The following is a 15,421-nucleotide window of genomic DNA, read 5'->3' on the forward strand; positions in this document are numbered from 1 at the left end:
GGTTTCGTTGTTAAAGAATAACTTGAGGAAAGGCCATAGCCCTCTGCTGAAATGCATGAGTGCAAGTCTAGAGTCCTCAATCGATCGGGAGAACCCGAGTCCTGTCACACAAAACTCTGGCATGCTTCGAGCGTGCTGGAAATGCCAATAGTACCCAACGGAATCTTGTCGGAATGGCTTGGACGGAATTCTCCTTTGAAACGGTACTGCTGATAAAGACGTTTTACCCAAATTTCCGAGCACCTCAGGCGCGGAAAAGTACTGGTGCCTTGCCCTGAGCCGCATTGGGAAAGTTAACGATATACTTAGATGACCTGATACCAGTATGAATAGCTTGGTGCTTAAGGAATTGCAATAGACGCTTAACTTTTTGACTACGTGCGTTGGCACCAAAACAGAAAATGTATCCCAGTAACATTTAAGGTGTGGCCACGTCGGTGAAAGACGGGGTAGATGAAAGGTGGGGTAAGCGTCCATACGGTGACAAATGCTTAAGCTTAAGCCAAAATAGCGTCCACCTTTGGCAAGTCAAAACGTGTAACAGGCACCCAGGTGCCGCCGGGTCTGTGCACTCATTTTTCGCAAAAAGCTCTAGTTCTTGTGACAAGTGGAGATCAGTGGTCTGCTGTCAAACTAAAGCTGTCTAAAACTGAGGTGCTCTAAAATGGGGGCCGTTTTGAGGTTAAATGGGCCCCAATGGCTCGGGTCATTGGACCCTGGACCCACCCTCCCCCCCGAGCGCGCACGCTTCCCGCTGGCTATCTTCAGCCCAAGCATGCACCATAGATATGTGGTCAAAAACCAAAAGTATACACCATTGCATTCGGGATTTAACAGCGAACATGCCTGTTTAAGTTTGGTGTCGCTACGAGGCATAATCTCGTACATATCAGCACATTAAGTAAACATCTTGACTTCCAAGAAACTTTGGCCTTTGATCGTGCACAGCGAGGTCAATTATTGACCTAGCAGCATGCAGATTATTACCGATCGCGAGATCTCGTCAAGACGAATGCAGTGGTGCTTTCCGCTAAGTTTTTTTTTTACTTTGGAAATAGCTGGGGGGGGGGGGGGGGGCGTAGCATCGACCCATCACCCTCCTTATCATTCGGGGTTGTGGCAAACGGCCAATCAGGGCTAGATTGAATAAAAGGAAGGCATGACTTAAACTCTGAAGCATTCTTGGCGCGAATTGCAATGATCATTATGATTGCTTCGGTTTTGTTGTTGGTCGAACACTTTTCTTCCCTTATGCTATATGACGAGGCGGAGTTTTGTCCATAACTCGAAGAAATTGGAGTACGAGGTCAAAGGGTGGTTTCCTGTGCAGCTGCCATACTTTTAACAAGTCGAAATTTAAAAGATGACAAGGCAACTGTCGGGTGTTAGGCAATGTAAGAGCTTCGGCATGAGCAAAGCTATCCAACGCATGAGTGATGTGTTGAGGCGAGCAATGTGAGAATGTCCGAAGTTGCGTTTCAACATTGGTTGCGTTCAGTGGTGCATAAATAGACCCAGTATGCGGCAAGCGAGGTAGCGCGTTATGATCTTCAACTTTCCCGCCATTCACAAATTTTTCTTTCCATGTTGATCCAGATGGGTTTGCAAAATAGTAATGATATAATATAGCAATGATACATAGCAAAATAGTTGGAGGCAGAACCGGTCCGATCAAACGATTCATGCGATGTGAAGTGTAAACCATTGTTCGTGTTGTTGCTGAAAGATGCGTGCAACTGCAATTAGTGGTGTCACAGACATCAGCTCCAAGACAGCGCGCGGCCAAGCCGGGCCTGGCTGAGCTGCTCACACTGAAGGTTGCGTCATTGCGCATGTAAGACTCACCCGGAGTATGTCATCGCTGATAATGATGCGCGGCAAATATGTTCGGACCCGTTTCGTCGGTAACGACTGCACTGGTCATTTCACAGTTCCATTGATAATCTAAGCGTGTTGATGAGACAGCTTTACTGGCCTTATTAATCGTAGAATAAACAGAAGAATGGAGAGATACGTATGAAGGCTCGGCTACATGCCTTTATCGAAACGAATGTCCTAAGTAAAGTTACTACTGGTTTATATTTCCTACCAATATTTGTTTCGGTAAAGGCATGTAGCCGAAATGTCACATCTATCTCTCCATGCTCCCGTTCATTCTGCGAGGTTTAGGGCTATTAATGCTGTCTCATCTGTATACGTAATGTTCCTCGCGAATGCACTTAACAACTTAGATAATGCAAGCATGTTACCACAACATTGTTATTGAGTTCGTTCAAATTCCAGCTCCAAGCCCGGTAACCCACTTCCCGAGCTTAGCTGGCCGTAGTCGATTCCGGTTGTCTATGTTGTTCTGCTCGACGATGCGTTCCACTCATCACCAGCTCCGCCCTACAACATTTACAGGGATTATTTCCATCTAGTCTGAAAGACCGTCTGGGGAATTTCGGAGCCCACTCTGACTCAACTCTGAGACAGGTCTGTCTGCAGGCGTGCTGGCCAAAGGAATGCGGCGACAGCCGATGCAGAGGACACTGTTTCAGAATATAATAGAAAATTATATAACAGAAAATATTTTCTCCTTTGTCTGAGCTCAACAACATCCAGTGCTCTATGCATTTATGTACCTCTCCGCGTTTCTGATCATTCGGCCTAATTTTAAGTATGATTAGGTTATTGCTTGAATCAACCATACTTTTCGGGGCGCGTAGAGATCAAGGCGCGGAAAATCTAAGAAGACCCCAAAAACGGGAACGCTGGAAGTTAACCGTCTCCAGAGGTCAACAACTGCCTGTCGCTCAGCTGGCTCAGTGACGGTAAAATGACGTGTCATCAGTCATTTCGATTATGACATGTGCACCTCGCGTTCATTGTCGAACAGAAACGCTGCAGACCTCAAGCGTGTCTTTCCCTAAAGCGGCGCACCTTCATGTTCTTGCGGACGTGCGGTGTCACCGGCGCCGCCGTGGTCAGTGTCAGTGTGCTGTGAAGTGTGCGGTATGATCTGTTGAGGTTATGTCACAGTTGTCTTCGGCTGTCTATCGCTAATCAGCATGGGATGACCCGGGGCATGTGGAGCGGCCGCCATGTGTATCAGGCGAACAGAATTTCGTGGTTGGTTAAGACATTGGTATTAACCTGATCCCTCGGAGAGAAACCAGGAGAATGAAGATATAGTTGGGTTGCTATTTGGGTAACATGCTTTTAGCAAAGGAATAGCAGAAGTGCTACTTCTCTTCTGACTACACTTCTCCTACTGTTTCAATAAAGGACATGCTGCCGAAAGATCAACCGAACTATATATCCATTCTCCTGATTTTTCTCCGAGGAATCAGCCTTGTACTGCTGTCTTATCTATGTGAGTAACAGAGCTGTGAAATGAAGCAGTGAAATCACAATCAATATTAAATATTGAAATCAGATTTCATTTAAATGATTTTGGATTTCATTTGATTGTTTCAAACAATGAAACAGATTGGTCTACTTTTTTAGTGGAAGCCTTTCACGTAGACCATTTTTTGTCCCATTCTTGTTGATGCTAGGATGACGTTTAAATACAGCGTGCAAATTGTGTGGACACCATAATATTCACATGCAGCCAGTATTTTGCATAGTTTTAATCGCAAACAGATAGTTTTTGTGCGCGACTTTTCGACGTGTTCATCTGATCCCCGCCATGACCTGGCAATTTCTGAACAGGATAAGCCGCGGCAAGACCCACAGTTAGTTTTGAAAAAAGTTCCAAATGTAGTGCATGTCGCCAGAAAGGGCTCACGTGTCCACTAAACTGCCACTGGACACGTACCAAGCGCGTCTCGCGGCCGTTTTGGCCGCGGGTGTCCGCGTGCGGCGCTTGATGTTGATATTATTGATTCAGACCGCTCTTATCGTGATTAGATCAGGCTTGCCGGCCGACAGCCGGGTGTGTTAGCCGGCTGTCACGTGGGTCTGCAGCACCGACCAGCTGAGGCTGCAGCACCGTCACGCGAGATCCGCCCGACCCAGGGCCTTCGCAGCTCGGGCGGCGGCCGGAGCACGGCTTGGCTTTGTATGAGTGCTGTCGATCAACAACTGCTTCTGCCGGTCCTCGCTTACACAGCGCCACGAAATGCCGACGGCATTTATGCCTGTTCTTAAAAGGCCCTGCAGCTTCCCTTGTGGAGGTGGAGGTGGGTCTTTCAAGGGCGCATTTGCATGAGCTGGCAGCTCGCACCGCTACTGCGGGTTACCAACACGCAAGTGTGTCGTGCTACTCATAGAACATTGTGACACTGACTTCCGAAAGTATAACACCGACCAATTCGCCTTCAGGAAACCAACGTTAAACAAATGCTCCTTAATGAACACACTTTGCTTGAGTACTGCTTTGTACATTCTGTGAAATCGAGTTAGCTCACTTCAGCTCTCATCAGACAAATTTCAAGAGAGCACAATCATTCGGTTCACTCTCGAAGTTTGAATACAAAATGGCCCGAGGCCCGTATTTGATTTCTCGCCCGCGGACAAACCCATGCACGCTGGCGCCCGGTGGTCTCGGAGCGGCCTAGTCAGTACTGGTTTGGCATAACAGACAATTGACTGTATTTCGATCTGCAGACCGGTGATGTGAAGAGGTTTATGCGTTTTTTTACGACAAAAGTGGGCAGCCGTTCCACCAAGGACCGGGCAAATGTAGAGATGTCTATGCTGACACTGATCCAACTAATCCCGCTGCTCAAATTCTCCCAAGGATATAACTTAGCTTCAGGCGCTACGTCGATGCCTGAGCCTGAATGATCTATTGCGCCTGCCTGCTCTTTCTGTGATTCTCGCTGTGTGACATTGGCCCCAGGTGCCGCGGAAAAATAAATAAGGGGAAGATACGTTCTCAGCTCCACAGAGTCCCTGTCACCACCGGCCCACGACGAATCCACGAGCGCTTCGTAGTTGGAGTACTCCTTTCCTGCACAGGGTAGTCAACCCGCAGTAGAGCGTGCTACTCTGGGGTCCCTGCGACGCATTCTGTGGGAGGGGCATCGTGAGTTCGCGGAGCCATGACAACGCGGGTTCACACATACATTCTGTTGGATCATGCGGGCGAGCGAACACTTGATGGGAATGTGCAAACATGCCTGCACTGTTGGCTGCCGTCGACCTGTCGGCGTCCGCAGGAGGCCCCTCGGGGACAGGAGTCGTGCCCAGCGCTCAGCGCGCGCCAGCCGACGTGTCGGCGCCCGCAGGAGGTCCCTCGTGGACAGGAGCCGTGTCCAGTGCTCAGCGCGCGCCAGCCGACCTGTCGGCGTCCATAGGAGGCCCCTCGTGGACAGGAGCCGTTTCCAGCGCTCAGCGCGCGCCAGCCGACCTGTCGGCGTCCACAGGATGCCCCTCGGGGACAGGAGCCGTGTCCAGCGCTCAGCGCGCGCCAGCCGGCCTGTCGGCGTCCACAGGATGCCCCTCGGGGACAGGAGCCGTGTCCAGCGCTCAGCGCGCGCCAGCCGGCCTGTCGGCGTCCACAGGAGGCCCTTCAGGGACAGGAGCCGTGTCCAGCGCTCAGCGCGCAGCCGCTGCCGTGTCGCGGCGCCATCGCAGCGGCTGATTAGCCGGACAACGGCCGACATCAGAGCCAATATCACGGCCGGCAAACACAGCTGATAGGCTTGCGCGCCGGCCGGCCATCGCCGTGCCCCGCGGCAGTCGGCAGATCGCCTGCCGGAAAGGGGAGGGGGGGGGGGGGGGTGCGCTCCAAGGGCACGCGGCAGCCGAGTAGCGGTGGACCCAGCAGTGCTTCCTGCGTAATAGGTATCGCAAGCTGTCGAAATCCTACCAGATTGAAAAGCAGTGATGAACTGTTGATTGAATTTGGATGGATTTGTCGTCGTCCTTGGGGCCTTACGACGCACTCAGCTGATGAGGCTATATGGCTTCGCCTGCGTCTCACCTTGGCGGGAGGAGCGGGCACCGCGAGGAATCGAACTCTGTGCCTCTGGCTTCCCAGACGTGCAGCGGTTAACGACTTCATTATCGGTAGCCTTTGGATGAATATGTGATGGCTTCACCTGATGATTCAGGAATGACAAGATGTGGATTACAATTAATCCGCGCCCAGCCGGGGGAAAATTAGCTTCCCCCCCCCAAAGGTTTTTTCGAGCCCAGGTCAAAAGCGAACGATCGCAGCAGCACGACATTTTCAATACCTCTTTTTCTATCAGTTTGACATCCCTGGTTCAAAGTTTAAATTTCTACCAAGCAATCAGTGACCTAGGCCAGGTCAAAGAGATCAACCTGTAAAAGATTGGCCACAGCTAACTTTTCGTGGGTCATTTGCCATTGGTTAAAGGGAGTGCGTCCAGTCAAGTTAGGATGTTTTTGCTGCGCACGTAGGATGGTGGGGAATTTCTAGTTACAAATTTTGGTGTCATCGGTTGCTACAAATTCGCCTCCACTGAAGAGATACTGCCGCAGCCGCCAATTTTTTCGTGGTTTGTATGGAAGAACAAATTCATCGGGTAGCCCCCAAGCAATGTTCACTAACAAATACGTCGAAATCATTGAGAAGGTATCGTTAGCTCTAGCCAATGGCTCTTCGAAGATGTCGCTTGTCAGCGCTGACAGCAGCTTGCATACGCGTTGGCGACGGCCATTATGTTGATTTTTTCACATTCAGCTCAAGGCTGCGGGCGTACGGGTTTAGACGTATGGTAAGGCTGGTCATTTGATGCGCACCAATTCATGTCGGCCTTCTATATACTGAGATGAGGAACAAGTATTGTGTCGCGTCAGTCGGCTGCACCAGGCTCTTGGGAAATGTGATTGCTCTACGCTACTTAGAAACCAAAATAGTGGTCATGTTTCTAGCGCACGAGTACTCGCCACATATACGCCAGTGCGTTCGTCTTTTCCTGCCCGCTGATTGGTTTATCTTTCAGGATTGTATTTTTTTTCCACGCACAGCCATCGATGGGATCGACAAAAATGAATAAATCAGCACTGTTGCAAGACCCAATGGCACCTTTAGCAACCGAAATTAGCCATAATTAGTTGCCAGACTCCCATTGGGCGTTTATTGAGCAATCCGAGAACATTAGACACATTCCCTTTAAACTTGCGCTTGTAGTAAAACAGGATTGTACCAACAGTTTTTATTGTTCAGATTTTTTTGTAAGGCGAAATCAGTGGTCTGAAGTAACTTCAGTTTGTACTATTTTCCGAAAATAATGCAAACTTGCACACATTTTTATGTAGAATTGGTGCTTGTGTACGAAATTAAGAGTGCTTACCCCCATGCACACTCATCATATGACCACAGAGCACATGGTTTTGGCCCGGATCATGGCCTAACTCTATGGATACCTTCCGCAAAACACACATGCTGAGCCCAAAACACACATGCTGGGCTCAAAACACACATGCTGAGCTCAAAACACATATGCTGAGCTCAAAACACACCGGCTGAGCTCAAAAGGGGCAGTTTTGACGGGTACTTTTGGATGCATAATTCGAACATTCCACTGAAAACATACTGTGATATTATTATAATGCACGGTGTGGTCACTTTAGGTCTCGCTAGGTTATGCATGGTCATATGAGGTCATCCAGGGTCAAAAACCAATGCTGCCAGCAGCGTAGAGGATAGATGAACGGGTGCGATACGCGTCATCACCTCTTAATCGTGTTTCTGAGGCTGATGACGCATAAATTCATGTACTAATGCGCCTGTTCTCAGTTTGTTCAAATACATTGTCAAGCGTCGACAGGGTGCCTATTACGGAAGGTATACGACGGGATGTTTATTGCAAACAACAGCTATGTGGTCTTGAGTACCTATAGACGGGCAATACATTATTTCTGACCACAGAAAAGCATTAGCTGCTCACATAGATTCGGTAAGTACATAATTTTCTTCACTTGAATTGCTTACAATTTTGACCTAAGTTAACTTCAGACGACCTCTAGTTTAGCCTAAAATTGTGTTTTTGTGGATGGAATGTTTTTTCTTTACAGCTGCACGTAAGGAAATGAACTTAGAACATTGTGAAACAGTAACGTTCTTGTAGGCTACTGGTAGATGGATTTTGAATGGTGAGCTGATCTGACCTGACCCATATGAAGGAGAAAAATGTTCGGAATCCACTTCCCACAGTCTTAATGTTTACTACCGTGCCCTCAATATCCGTGGTGACGTATTCACATGAGTTGTGACTGCATCCATCGGAGCGACCGCTTTTTACCTGTCAAAACCTGTGGTGACCTCACAGTTGACCTTTGGCAAAACATTTGTCTCGAAATCTTAAGGATTTCACGAGACTTTTACAACGTGATCATTGTTTTTCTTACACGGCGTCAGGAAGCTGGAGATTCCAGGGGGAAATCAACTTACCCGAGCGCGGTTGTCTCAGACCCCCGGCCGGGCGCAGGCTGGCGTAGCACTTGCGGGCTTGTGCCAGGTCAGCACTGTAGCACAGCGGTCGTTTGCGGCCTGGATACCTGCTGGCCGACTCGGGCCGGACTGCGGGCAGCTTTTCTGGAAATCGTTGCACCGGATCACTAAGTCATGCCCTCGGTACGTGGTGTTGCGTTTATATCATTGCGCCACCTACTGATGCAGGGCGTTTTTACAAAACCGTGTACGACATTGCATAACGACACACGCTGCTCTCGGCAGTATGTGCTCCAATCGTCCTGATTCTGCTTGCAAAGTTGTTTAACGACTGTGTCCTGACGCCGAGTTTCTTTATCGGAGTTGCTGATTTTGCCCATCGTCCACAATAAAGGCAAGCTGTACTACTTGATTAGATTTAGAAACCCTCAGTAACCTGTGCATGTTTTATCTGTGCTTACAGCGATCCAGCAGTTCATGCCTTGCAGTTTCTTGACGTCATCAACATGAAGGACCCTAGCCAGAAGACTAATTTCTTCCGGAACACCTTGCCAGAGGTTCTACCGTATATACCCAGGGTAAGTGAATATCTGTGCTAGCTCATTATACCACAGATCGTTTGCAGCTAATGCTGTTTGGTCTCAGCCGGAATGAGGCCTTGCAACAGTCCATGTCCAAGGAATAATTTTACCCAATAATATGTCTTGCAGCGCGGTTGGCAAGACTTACGCGTCCAATATGAGAACCAGCTAGCCTGAATAATTTTTTACAAATAACATTGATTTTCGCCGTCGAGTTTTTGCGATTTTTCTCTCAGGCCTTTACAGGGCCGGGAATTTAGAATCAAAGATTTGTTTACCGAATTTTTAAAAATGTTTTCAGCTTTCTGGCATGACTTATTGATACTATGGATCTCCCTCAGTTTTTGAAGTGGCGAATTGTGCTGTTTTGATGTTTTGACTGATCGGCATTTTCATGTGCTAAGTGTGACGCTGCGGGGAAAACTCGGTTTGGCTTGTTTCTCCATCAGTTTTTGAATGAACGGCTCTCTGCGAAAAACGGTAATGTCACAATGAGCAGGTTTATTTGTTATCTATGTAACAATGTCTCATTAATACATTGTGCGTTATTCTAAATTGGTCAAACTTAAAGCGATGCATTTTGTCGCACACAACCTATCTTTCAAACGTGCTCTGGCGAAGACGTGCTCCACGGACACAATTCTTGAGACATTGTTGATTTAGGGAATTGTAATGTGCACCTTTTGGAAAAGTTACAAGACCAAATATCCGAAGAAAGGGTAAAAATTGAATACTTTTTCACGGCAATAAACATTCTCCAAAACACTTCAACTCGTATCAAAAATATATTTGTAGGTTCAGAATCAGCATTTCAAGAAGCATTAGCTTAGAAACTCATGCGCAACTGATTTTAAAAGCTCATAATTTGGAAGTTTCTACTTACAGAATCACTGGTAACTGGTAACTATGCGTCGAAGGAGCCATAGAACGTTGAAATCAGACAACTCTAAAAAGCGGGCCCTTTTTGTTGACCCTCACTGGTCAGACAGATATATGATTTATCAAATGCCCATTTTAAAAAGAAAAATTGAAAGCAGAACATGTGGATACTTAATATTCTACGAGTTGTTTCAGAAGAAGTGCAACTTACATCACCTATGCCCCAAGATGGGTAACAATATTTGACTGCATTTGTTTACAAAAGAGACCCTGTACCCTACTGCATGTTTCTATGTAGCTGGCAAGTTTTTTCGTCACTTATTTTTATGTTTAGTAAAGTGCAAAGATCCAAACAGATACACATTCTGCATTTGATTGATCATGGCGGGTACCTCTTCGCTGAGTTAGTTCAAAAATGTACCAACAGATTCTTTTTTTTTGTTCAACGTGATACATCTGACGAGTTTTATCCTTCATTATCACAGTCTGTTCCGTTTAAACGTGCGCAAATGGCCTCAAACACGAGAACAACTGTTTTCCCATAGCGCTACGCAAAATTGAGTGTTTTTTGGGGGGGAGGCTATGCCTTGGCTCGAAATTGTCCGATATTAAACGTTCAAAAGGTAAAAGGTCCAGCTTGACGTCCTAAATCACATTATATTAATAACGAAAAGATCCGTCAAGTAGTATTCTTGAAGTCTTCACTTGAGTTGAGGTGCCCAATCACGTTCGTACAGTGACCTGTACATACCTTGATGGGCATGCTGCTCCGTATGGGCCTGGCGAATTCAGCTTGCCTCAAAAGCTTTTGGGAACTTGATGTAAATTTGCGGGTATCTAAGGCATAAACTTGAGAGTTGTTGAACGCCCCAAAACCGCGTTAGCTAACCTAGTGGGAAAGCTACCTAAAACGAACAAGTTGTTTTCCCAAAATGACTTTCAGAGAGTCCCATTCAAACAAATTGGAAAGAAATCAAAACGGTTTTTACCATCATGTTGATAATTGATGGAACTAGCACAATCGAACATGAATGTCCCACATCGACTTTCCAAGCGAGGATAGATTTACCGACGAAAGGGCTGAAATTAGCCGCACTTATTTGAGTTGTTTCAATATCGCTCCTTGAAATGTTGGTATGTCAGCAACAAAAATATTTGTATAAATTAAGCTCGAAATGTACGGCATTAGACTCCAAATTATGGACACCAGAACGAGATATGCTAGATGACTATGAAGAAATGAAGCTACCCAATTGCATGCATTTTGTTCTGTAACAATGACTGAGCCACGGCTTGAGACATCGCATTGCCGGTACCGGCGAGGCTCAGTTCTGCCGCGGCGAGACTACGGCGTGGTAGCTGAAGCCGCTTACGTTTGTTTTGTAGTCTTAGACCGCACGCCACCACGCTATCGATCGCCATTTGACTTATTTGATGTGGCCCGGTTGCTCTCAAGATGAGAGGGGGGGGGGGGGGAGGAGCAAGTCTGCTTCTCCGGTCAATGGTATGCCGCTGCGGATCTCGGTCAATGCCGGGTTAAGGTTACAAACTATAGGTGTACGCGCGTAGTGGCCTTCGGGGTCACGCGGCCCCTTCGCCTCTTTCCCTTAATCAACTTAATGACATGCAGTCAGTTGCGCGCACATTAATATTCCCACGTGTGTAAAAACTCAAACCATATAAGCAATCCTTTTAAAACTGAAAGCGTTTGTAAGGAGTGTGTAATGTTTGTATGTATGCAATATGTAATATGTAATGTATGCAATGAGTTTGGCACATCTGTGGTGCCCTAACTCGGGCTTAACTTAATATTTTTGAGGCGTGCCATCCGTTCATTTCGAATTCCTTCGTACGCGCGTGTTGCGAACGGTGTACTATTTCACTTATCGATTTGGAAGAAAATGTGCAAGTCCTGAGGTGAACCTGGGTTAGTCACCATATTGACAAATAAACTCGTTTCGATCTGTTCAGACGTTGAAGGCACGAACCTCTTCAGCATCTTTGTAGAAAAAAATTCACAGCGCCCCTTACTGTTGTCGGTTTGGTTCTACGGTTTTCTTTTGATGCCATTAATTTTGCTGGTGATAGGGATCCGCTGCCGTGAGAGGGGCGCGCACCGCTTTAGGTAAGGGGCTCTGAGAAGTTGTCTGCCCCCATCCAAGAATGTGACCCGCTGCCGCTGCGCTAAACTAGGCATGTGGGGTCGGGTGTGTCGGGCGCGTATCAAATTCGAATATTATCACGCATTATTGACAGTTAAAAACATCTTACGCCGTGCAAGGCATTTGGCACATCTGTGGCGCGCTAATCCGGGAGTTGCTTTTTGTGGCGTGCTCTCCCCCCCCTTCCCTTTCCACAAATGTCCCCTCGCGTAAAAGTCTGGTTGATGTGCCATTCAGTTGCATTTCGAGATATGGCCTTCAATGATTTTGTCGTTCTTGTGTGTCATCATTACCGATGACGGCGCTCTCAGATCGAATCAAAGGGGAATTATCCCAGTCGCATTGCGTCCAAGCCCAGTGAAGGAGACGTTTTGCGACTTGATGTACGTAAAGCCGTGCAGTTCTCGTAAAGTGGTGCCAGGTGGTTAGCTAAGTTCAAAACCTCACACAAATGTGAAACGTTAATTCAAAACAGGTAAAAGCTGACTGCAACTCAAGAAAAACGACATAACGTCCATCCGTCAAACACCGTTTCCCTACCAATGATCTGTCGGGATTGCCCCTGGTTTTGCGATAAATTTTTTGCTTCACATGTGCAGTTTACTCGCAAATTGACAACCATTGATAGCAATGTGACGGACACTGAACGGATGACATGCATTTCCCCAACTTCGTGAGACGATTGTGGGAAGCAGCCAAGCAGCCAAGCAGCCAAGCGGCAGTATCCTTCCCGTGCCTAGCATAATCCTCACCCGCACTCCCAGAGGCGCTCACCATGGGCGTCACCATGCTGCTGAATTATATTGTATCTGGTAGGGTGGACTGATGGCGGTTGGAGTGCTTTTGAGAATGAGGGATGACGATGGGGCTCACAGCTATTTTAGTTTGGGCGTAAATCGATCTTTAATTCTAGCACCATACACTTTACATATTTCATAGCGGTACACACAAAAGCCATGACGCGAGGAGGCTTGTGGGGAATTACACTAACTGCCTCGTTGGCTAGCTAATGTGCTTGCTTAATGTGCTAGTGTGCTAGTGTAGACGGTAGCTATTTGGTTCAAGCCGGACTTCGGTCGGCTTGTCTTCCACTGGCTGCGACCCCGTACGTGGCAACAACTGGGAGGCTGCCGCCTCGCTCCGGGCAACAACTGGGAGGCTGCCGTCTCGCTCCGGGCAACAACTGGGAGGCTGCCGCCTCGCTCCGGGATGGGCACTGTGTCAATCAGCGGGATCGAGGTCGCAGTCATTGCCTGCCCTTATATAGATTACGCTGTACGGTGGCCCGCCCCGAAGGCACGGCCCCGCTTTGGGCCGCAGGAACGGTTTCTGTTCACAGAGTTTGGGAAGTCGCGACAGACACGCAGCGTGCTAGCGTGCTGCGGCGAGCCCCCGACACAAAGCAAGTGCGCCAGATTGTCCAGCAAGGGTGTTTTAATATGACAATCTCCGTTGCATATACTGAGATGTGCATGTGGGCGTGAGGTACTAACAGCAGCGAGCCAGAAAACACGCGCTTGGGCACCAACGTTTGTTTGTGTGTTTGGGGGGGGGAGAAGGGGGGACTCTGGTGTCGAGGTGAGCGTATTCGAAATTTGTGATAACGTGTTTGTAGACACCGCTGGTTTTCTTGGTCGGTTTTGCAAAAACTCTGCGGAATATTTTGATTTCTAGAATAAGTAGAATTACCGAAAAACACATTTCAAGGAATAACTTGCAAGAAACATCGGTTCGTTTCCGTTCGTTCGTCAACGCTCAACGGAACTCGTCAAGACATGACTGATTCCGCGATTCTGCGGTGATTCTCGATTTTGTCAGCTCATAATGAACGGTTAGACGATTGGGTTCGGGCTTTTCCTGCAGATCGGTCAGTGGCCAACTTAGTTGATTTTTTTCTCAAATAACAGCGACCAAAACTTGTCTTGACGACCACCCTGAGGCCAGTAGTCCACCTTAGCGGTCAGGACCGGGCTGATCCGGCCTCAGCGGACAGGACCGGGCTGATCCGGCCTCAGCGGACAGGACCGGGCTGATCCGGCCTCAGCGGACAGGATCGGGCTGATCCGGCCTCAGCGGACAGGACCGGGCTGATCCGACGTCAGCGGACAGGACCGGGCTGATCCGGCCTCAGCGGACAGGACCGGGCTGATCCGGCCTCAGCGGACAGGACCGGGCTGATCCGGCCTCAGCGGACGGGACCGGGCTGATCCGGCCTCAGCGGACAGGACCGGGCTGATCCGGCCTCAGCAGACAGGACCGGGCTAATCCGGCCTCAGCGGACAGGACCGGGCTGATCCGGCCTCAGCGGTCAGGACCGGGCTGATCCGGCCTCAGCGGACAGGACCGGGCTGATCCGGCCTCAGCGGACGGGACCGGGCTGATCCGGCCTCAGCGGACAGGACCGGGCTGATCCGGCCTCAGCGGACGGGACCGGGCTGATCCGGCCTCAGCGGACGGGACCGGGCTGATCCGGCCTCAGCGGACAGGACCGTGATGATCCGACGTCAGCGGACAGGACCGGGCTGATCCGGCCTCAGCGGACAGGACCGGGCTGATTCGGCGCCTGCGGTCGGACTACGTCCCCACGCCCACAATCCATCCAGAGTGTCTCGCGGGCCAGAGCGGGTGTGACTCGAGCCGATCTGAGTGCAGCCCATGCACGAACACAGTGCAAATAAGAGGTGGTGGGGTGGTGGTGGTGTCGTTTTTCAGTCGAGGCGTGACAGCAATGGTATGTGCCGTGTACATACGTTATCATACACAGGGTCTTCCCACGAGTGCAAAGTTGCGACGTGTTCCGCAACCAGCCCTGTCATTACGCGCGGTAGACCTTTTGCACTTCAAGGCTGTCTCTCTGGGTCTCTGCATAGACACCGTTAGCATCTAATATCCACGGCAGAATCGCGTTCAAATTGATCTATTGACCTTAGGTTAGAATTCGACACATCGTAGAGGACTGTATTTAAGCTTCCCTAGTAAAAATGTTAGTCGAAAAACTCATCCGTTTCGCGCCTCAAAACCTCCAATTTCATTATTGATTGACTATGCATTGTTAACGAGTCAGTGTACCAGTGAACGGGTCGTTATTGCTGGTCAAGCTCAGCCAAGCGACCTGATCTCTTAGCCGTTCGGCGACCGGCTATGCTGATTGGCTCACTTAATTGCACGGACGTGCGAATGCATGTTCAATGTGAAGGTACCAGAAAGACGGTTGCTGGAAACAGATCACCAGTTTGTTATTCCTCATACGCTGCTGGTGTTGGTACGTCTGCATCGTCCGTGCAGCGCCTCCATCCTACGCACCTCCTCTCTCTTCTCTCTCTCTCGCTCTCATCTCTCTCAACCTCTCCTCTCTCTCTCGTGCTTGTCTCTCGTCTCTCCTCTCATCTTCTCTCTCATCGTCTCTCTCTCTCTCTCTACTCTCCTCCTCTCTCCTCTATCTCTCT

The 15,421-nt window shown here is 48.8% G+C and overlaps 1 protein-coding gene across 1 annotated transcript in view; it reads left to right on the top strand.

Moving 5' to 3' along the window:
* Positions 1 to 15,421, top strand: part of LOC119098204 (SCY1-like protein 2) — a 189,470-nt gene that overhangs the window by 107,940 nt on the left and 66,109 nt on the right. The window contains exon 9 of the mRNA XM_037221130.1: positions 8,817 to 8,931. Coding sequence (XP_037077025.1) covers positions 8,817 to 8,931 — 115 coding nt within the window. The remainder of the gene's footprint in view (positions 1 to 8,816; positions 8,932 to 15,421) is intronic.

Source organism: Pollicipes pollicipes, unplaced genomic scaffold (assembly GCF_011947565.3).
Source record: "Pollicipes pollicipes isolate AB1234 unplaced genomic scaffold, Ppol_2.1 Scaffold_4740;HRSCAF=5597_pilon_pilon_pilon, whole genome shotgun sequence".
NCBI lineage: Eukaryota > Metazoa > Arthropoda > Thecostraca > Pollicipedomorpha > Pollicipedidae > Pollicipes > Pollicipes pollicipes.